The 7,788-nt window shown below is 35.9% G+C and overlaps 1 protein-coding gene across 1 annotated transcript in view; it reads right to left on the bottom strand.

Annotated features, from left to right (window-relative positions):
• Nucleotides 1-3,588: 3,588 nt before the first annotated feature.
• Nucleotides 3,589-7,788, bottom strand: part of LOC124413789 (glutaredoxin-3) — a 41,159-nt gene continuing 36,959 nt past the window's right edge. Inside the window, exons 6-8 of the mRNA XM_046894562.1 lie at nt 6,988-7,620; nt 4,820-4,930; nt 3,589-3,853 (exon numbers count right to left, since the gene is read on the bottom strand). Of these exons, the coding sequence (XP_046750518.1) occupies nt 3,607-3,853; nt 4,820-4,930; nt 6,988-7,620 (991 nt within the window). The 3' untranslated portion in view covers nt 3,589-3,606. The remainder of the gene's footprint in view (nt 3,854-4,819; nt 4,931-6,987; nt 7,621-7,788) is intronic.

The following is a 7,788-nucleotide window of genomic DNA, read 5'->3' as shown; positions in this document are numbered from 1 at the left end:
CAAACTGTCGACGGTCCTATTCAATGTCGTGTGAATTGTGAAGCTAGACGAGTAGAGGGACATTCGCTGCTGCTGCTGCTGCTGCTGGTGCAGCTGGGCCTTATAATGCGAAAGGTGCTCAACCTTGTTGAAATAAATTCAGACTCGAAGAATCTTTCCAGAGCTTATCTTGCACTGTTTACGGCGATAAGGAAGAGAAGGGGGCAAGGAAATCTACTTCCGGTTTAGAATTCCGTTGTCATTTTCACGTTTTATAATCATTTACCATCCGTGATCGATTTGAATTTTTCTTTCTTCTTTTTTTTTTTTTTTTTTCTTATTTTTCAAATTTTTTCGCCATTTTTATTCTCACCTTTTTGTAATCATTTGATAATTTATATTCTATTTATAGGATTCTAGATACAATGATTTAATCGTGACAGTGAATTTCTGTATAAAAGTTATCCAAAACGTTCGAATCTCAGATTGAAATTAATTGATCGTAATACTTGGTGCCTGTTTTTTTTTTTCTTTTTTTTTTCCTTGTTCTTCACTACCTAACAGATCAATTTCGATATATCTGCATTGTATGTTGATCGAGTAACCCGATTCGATATAAATAATATTAAAACACTTTGTTGGCAGCTAAAAACGTTGTAAGAAATTCACTGGACACGCGTCTAGCAATATTTGTCCTCTTTCGAAAACGTTCGAAAAAAAACCTTTTTACACAAAACAAACGTATTCAGAATTCAAATGTTGTTGTTGTTGTTGGTGTTATTATTATTATTATTTTTTTTTTTGTTTTTAATTACAAGCACGATTACATCGACGATTATTACAAATCACATTCTATTAATGCTTGTATTTGACGTTGAAACTTGTTCAGATTTCATTCGTATTCAAGGCATGACCGTCCATTGCCGGAAGTAATAATATTGTGAAAATTTTTCCAAACACTTTTTTTTTCTCTCCTCTCCTAACTTTTTTTTTCGGACGGTATATACGTCCGATTCATCGTGTGAAACTACGTTTTACGTTAGCTACGTCACTTGTGACGCAGTTTCCTCCCCCCCCCCCCCCCCCCCCCACACCCCCCTCCACCACCGGTTTTACACCGTTTCCACCAGTGGTCCAGAGTTGAGAGTAGGTGGGTATTGATTTGGACAACGTCATTCGCTTCTGCTCCCCACCACGACATTGTTCTCCTCGATGTTCTTCGATTTCTCGGGTCTGGCTGACTCCCGGAATAATGATAATAATTGAATTGATTGATGAAATAAAAATAAAAAATAAAAAAAAATAAAAAAATGGTAAAAAGCAAAATTTACTTGTTCTTGTGACTTGATGGGATTCGTAAAAACGCCTTAAATCGTAAATCGAAACATTTCTGTTGATATTGTTGAATATTTACGGAGTAATATATATACGTATGAGGGTGAGTCAAAGAAAAGATTATTTCTTGTTTTTTGATAGCCAACGTGGAAATATTTTTTGTTTTTTTTTTTTTCATTTTGGAATTTTTTAATATTTATTTTATAAGGCGCTTTTATTTTATTTTATTTCATTTCATTTCATTTCATTTCATTTTTTTTTTTTTTTTTTTTTTCTCATCATTGTAAAAATCGTCATAAGAATGAAATTTGTTCGTTGATGAAAATTATTCATTTACGTCATTTCCTAATAATCTATAGGATAATTTAATTAGTATACGATCTATCTGTACAGTGAAATTCAATCGATTTAAAAAAAACTCCTTGACTCAAATTTGAGAATATCGAAAGATGTTTCTAATTTATACGAATATCTTCGATACTTTATATCCGGCAGTGAACACCGATTTCTCATCTCGATGGAAAAGAGAAGAAGAGGAGAAAAAAAAAAAAAAAACACGAAAAAAATAATCCAAAATGAAAAGAAGAAATGAGTCGAAGGAATTGATATTTCTGCCACGGGAATCACGTGGAATTGGAAAAAACGAAACCTCGTACCAATATGGCGGTATAATATAATTGGATAATTTGAAATAAATCCGAGAAACGATGATAAAACAGAATTCTTATGCAGGTTTTTATTCCTGTAGGCAAAACGCATGTTTTATCCACAATGGGTAAAAGAGAAAGGGTCTATCCGTCCATAAACAATAAACAATTATTATAGACCTTGACGTTTTCTGTGAAGACTAGAAGTGAAAAAAAAAAACAAATGCAATATGAGTGCAGCGACAAAAAACGTACAACAGAAAAAAAAAAAAAAGAAAAGAAAAGAAAAGAAAAAAATAAACGAAACTGAACAGCCTTTTTTAATTCTGCTCTTATTGTTGAGTTGTATCGATAACCTGCCGAGTTTTCGCGCAATGTTCAATGATCAGTAATTATACAATCGATAACTACTTTACAGTCTTGTATAAGTGCCCGTTAATGCTAGGTAATAAAGTTTTCACGGTGTTTAGCTAATAATAAGACTGATGTGTGAACGTAAATGCGCAGTTAACGTTTCAGGAGGCAAACGTATATTATATCGCAGTAATGCGATTACGAGACGTAAAGACTGATTTGGAAGAATACCGGCATGAGTTTATTTTTCTATATAGATACATGGAAATGAAAGTAGCAAATGTGATATGAAATCGCATGAAATCGCAGTAGAAATAAATTGCATTGTTTCATTTATTTCGCCTTAATTACAGTTTATAAATGTTCCAATTTAATCTGTTCGGACTTTCTTAAGTTTCTTGATTACGTTTACGGTGGTGAATCGCTTTTGTCCAAAACTTTATTTTCTATTTCTGAAAGGCATTACCGATCACGCAAACTGTGAAACAGCAGAAATAACTTGATGTGGTCTAAAGGATGCCAATACGCGCCATTTTTTACGTCTAAAACGTGTCCTTGGAGTATTAAGAGGGGATTCTAGTCTAGAAATTTGAAAAAATCGATTTTTCCCCGATATTTTCAAAGATTAGATCTTTAAGGATAAGCCTCTAAGAGGATTTTTGGAAATTCGAATTATTTTTGGAATTACAGTTATTTTTGTGACGCGCCAACTAAACCGGTCCGGAACATGATATCTCAAGTTCTAGTGGACCGATTTATGTACTTGAATTTTGGTACAAACCTCCTGAATACTATTAAAATTGGTCTCACGTGTGAGTTTTTGAAAATTTTTCATTTTTACTATTTTTAAAAAATTCCCAAACTTGAAAAAATGGGTAAAAAAAATGACGACTTCTTTTTACATGGACGCCATTTTGAACTAATTCTACATTCCTACTTTTTCAAGTATTCACCAAAAATTTACGTTTCAGATCACGTCAGCCAAGAGACACCTTTTTTTTTGAGTCCCCACTTTACCGACTTGTACCAATTTCAATTTTTAATTTTTTTTTTTCAAACACATTTTTATACTAAAAAAATGTCAATAAAAAAAAAGCTGACAAAAAATGGATACTAAAACCATGTTTTTTTTTTTTTTTTTTTTTTTACATTGCGTCAATAAAATAACCTCAAAATCGAGCTTCTGGACCGAAAAGACGTCAGAAACTGGCGCATAGACGTCATCCCTTAGACGTTTTTACGACGGCATCAAGTTTTCTGATGTCTGGATGCAGTTTTTGGATCAGGATCCTTACGTGTTGTACACAGACTTCAAACTGACGCCGGTAGAATGTAGGACCTGCCGGTTTCCCTTGAACGTTTCGGAGTACAAGGTGTCTATGAGTTCACCGCTTTCGTTGAGGTCCTTAACCGTGTCGAATCCACCGATCAGTTCACCGTTGACGTAAACGTGGGGATAAGTGGGCCAGTCGGAATAGGACTTCAAAGCGATTCGTAATTCTTCGTCCATAAGTATGTCGAATGTTTCGTAAGGTGCGCTGTGATCGGTGAAAGATATTTTTCATTGTTATTTAGTCGGTAATTGAATTGTTGACATTATCACTGGACGTAGCAATTCAAAATATATATATATATATATATATATTATACAAAAATAAATTTAAAAAAAAATTACAATAATTGGTAGCGATCTCTAAAACACTTTCCTACTTCCTCCATTTTTTTTTTTTTTTTTTCGTTTTCACTGTTTGTCAAAAATTTTTCGAGTGGCATTTTTAAAAAAGAAAAAAATTAAATAATATACCACGCTAGTGTGTGTTATATAGTTAAATACTGTAGCTTTGTCTGCTGCAGGTGTGATCATTGGAGGTACATTGATACACTAATTTGGAAAGCAGACGACACACGTTGTCTGGAGTCGAATTCATGCCTCGTGATCTCCACAAAGACAGAATACGAATAATGATATTTAACATTCGGATCCTTTTACCGAGGGCAAAACCTACGGCGAGTTGTTGACCTTCGTATGCAGTGAATTTGTTACATTTCATTGGTAGTTGCGACATGATATAGAAGTGACATTGTTGGATTTATGCCGTCACGTTTATAGAGCCGCGTATCGATGATTACGTAAAGTAATATTCATTAATGCCTTAACCTATTACGGCTAACTTGTTTCCGGTACGAGACAAAATGCGTTTTTGTTTGATTCTATATATGAATTTTGTGAAAATGACTTGTGATGCAACAGATTTTCTCACGTCAGCTGCATGGCGAGTCATTTTCACAAATTCGTAAAGAATCAAACCGGCATTTTTATTTGGAATGAAAACAAGTTAGCCGTAAACTAAATTAAGGCATTCATGAATCTGACTGTCTCACTGATCGTCAGAGGCCGAAAATGGGTACCGATGTTTCGACTTGACGAGAGAAATGATTCATCGAGAATTTAGTTGCATTTGTTATCCATCATGGTTAAAGGAATGTCAATCGATTGAATTTACTTTATCGCATCGAAGATTTCCATGATTTGTTTCGTGTAGACACACTTTGGGTCCTCCTTAGTTCCTTTCATGACGATCACTATTTTTCCCCTGGTGATGACTTCTCGAACTCTAAGAATTACGTGAACGGACATTAGGATAATAGAGGTTGAGGGTTGGAGGACGTTTTTTTTTTTTTTGTAAATACATCTCGTTAACTGTACAGACTCAGGCTCTGTTCAATATTCGATAATAAATTTTGACTCGAGGTTAGATTTATTTCATTACTGATTCATTATTTTCTCTTTTCCTCTTTATTATTCACAATCTTATTTGACAATGGATGAAAAAAAGCAGACTTTTTTTTTTAAATTTTTGTTTCGTGTCTTTCCTTCGTTTTACTCTTATTTTCGTAATACCTATGGTCGAACTAATAACTTAATAACGTAAGAAAAATATAGGAACCGCCGTTAATCCTTTTCAACTTCTGAAAGAAAAAAAAAAAACAAATAAATAAAAGTGAGCAGATTAATATGGTGCCTATAGATATAAGTATTATGGGTATTTGATATTTCACTATATATATATTTACATAATCGAATTACCGAATCTTTCGTTACATTTTAGATGAGTTTGAATTCAAAATGAGCGCCAGTACCAAACGATGGAGCAACTGTCATTCGAATTCTGGTATAGACATATGAAAAACTCTTTTCGCGTTGGGATTGGAAAGCTGACAAAAATAATCTATAATCTCAAATCGTCAATCGAGAGATGTAGGAATGAAAAGGCCACCATAGACTTCTACTGACCAACGACAGTCGAGGTCGATGAAATGATACGATGCCCGGTGTAAAATAATGAATTCGGCCTTATCTACCGAGCTGATCGAGAGAATAAAAAAACAGTCGACAGTCGTAAAACTAATGTCGCGCTCCAGCGATGCGTCATATTATACGCTCGTAAAGTTCTCGAGCCCTTCCCTCTTTCTATTAATTTAACGCAGTTTCGTACGTGGGTTCTTATTTACAGAACTTGAGATTCAATTTTCGCGATCAAACATTCGAAACCAATTGAATGAGTCATTATTTTTAGAGTTGTAAAATTTTGAGATGGTAGTTTTTACTAGTGTTTTCGTTGGTCTGAGTACTTGAATAGAATTAGAATGTCGTAAATTAGAATGCTACGATCTTGCAATCATAGTCTGATCGTGAACAGATAATACAGTTTCTAACGCGAAGTAACAAGTTGTATAGTTGGCATAGTCATAATAATTCTTCCCTAACCAAGAACAATTGTTTCAAGAAACATTTCTGTCATGGACAATGCAGTATCGAAGAGTGTTAGGCTACTTGGATTGCTTGGAAATAAACTGGCGCTCAAACTTAAGGTGTTATAAAGAAGCGTTGTAGCGGGGATGCAAAACTCCTATACCGATCAAGCGATCAGAGTGAAACTTGGGCAGTTAATGCCATATTGTGGCAAAAAGTGGAGCGTATTTTTACTTTTTTCAAAATTTGGAAAAAAATTTTACAGATCGGTTACCACCCACAGACATTGGCCAAATTTTCACAGTTGCACTAAATGGATCGAACTATCCGGTATGAGAACATGAGATTTGATGGTGAATTGACGAAATGGCAGCTGATCTGGTTTTTGATTACGAAGTACACCGACATCTCATTTTTGCGACATTTGTTACCGACCTTTCATGCATGCCGGTAATTTTTTATCGACATTACACGCATACATTACCGGCATGCGCGTAATGTCGGTAACAAATGTCGCCAAAATGAGATTTCGGTGTTCTTCATAATCGAAAACCAGATCAGCTGCCATTTCGTCATTTCACCATCAAATCTCATGGGACTGGGCTCAAAATGTGTGTTTCATCAACGCCGAGTGGCATCATACCGGATAGTTCGATCCATTCAGTGCAACTGTGAAAATTTGGCCAATTTCTGTAAGTGGTAACCAATCTGTAAAATTTTTTTCCAAATTTTGAAAAAGTAAAAAGTCGCTCTACTTTTTGCCAAAACAAGGCATTAATTGCCCAATTTTCACTCCGATCGCTTGAGCGGTACAGGAGTTTTGCATCCCCGCGTTTTCGAGGTGTACAACGTGTTTTTATAAGCACCTTAAACTCGTTTTATCCAACAATGAGAAAATAAGACCTCGTCTAAACTCACCTCTCTTCTAAACTAACTTTCTTGGGCAGCATAGCCTCAAGTTCACCGGCTTCACCCATTTCCCTAACAATATCCAAACCGCCGAGTAATTCGCCGTTCAAATATAGCTGTGGATAAGTTGGCCAGTTGCTGAACTTCTTCAACCCCTCCCTAACGTCGTTGTCTTGAAGAATGTCAAAGGTCTGATAGTCGGCGTTGTAAGCGTCCAATATGGAGATTATCGTCCTTGAGAATCCGCACCGCGGACTGGCTGGGTTTCCCTTCATGAAGAGCATGCAGGGCGCCTGGTTTACGAGTTTTTTCAGCCTCTCCTCGATGTCTTCCTTCGGTTTTGGTATTTCTATCGGCACCGAGTCCTTCGACGATATCTGCTGCTTCACTTTCGTGGCCAACTCGGCCGGGTTCGCGCCGTCGACTCGGTCGGTAACGGCGGAATTCCTAAGCAGCAGGACTGTCGGTACGGCGGATACTCCGAACTTCAGAGAAACCTCCGGGACGTCCTCGGCTGCTATCTTCGCGAAGTTTACACCCTTGTAGTCAGCCGACTTTCCCATTTCTTCGAGGACATCGTTTATTTGTGTGCATTGAGCCGCCCATGCCGCGTAGAAGTGGATCACCGTCAAGTCTTTGGATCTTGTGCAAATAAAGGGTGGTTAACGAATATGATTAAAAATTGGATATTCGACGTATATTACAAGTATAAACAAACGCTGCAGTTATAAAAAATGTGTATTATACTGCTTAATCTTGTATTATATATTTATAAAAGTAAGATATGTATATACATATACATATTATGTG

The sequence above is a fragment of the Diprion similis genome, chromosome 13 (genome assembly GCF_021155765.1).
Source record: "Diprion similis isolate iyDipSimi1 chromosome 13, iyDipSimi1.1, whole genome shotgun sequence".
NCBI classification, from domain to species: domain Eukaryota; kingdom Metazoa; phylum Arthropoda; class Insecta; order Hymenoptera; family Diprionidae; genus Diprion; species Diprion similis.
Note: the sequence above shows the minus strand (reverse complement) of the source record. Positions and strands in the feature narration are given on the sequence as shown.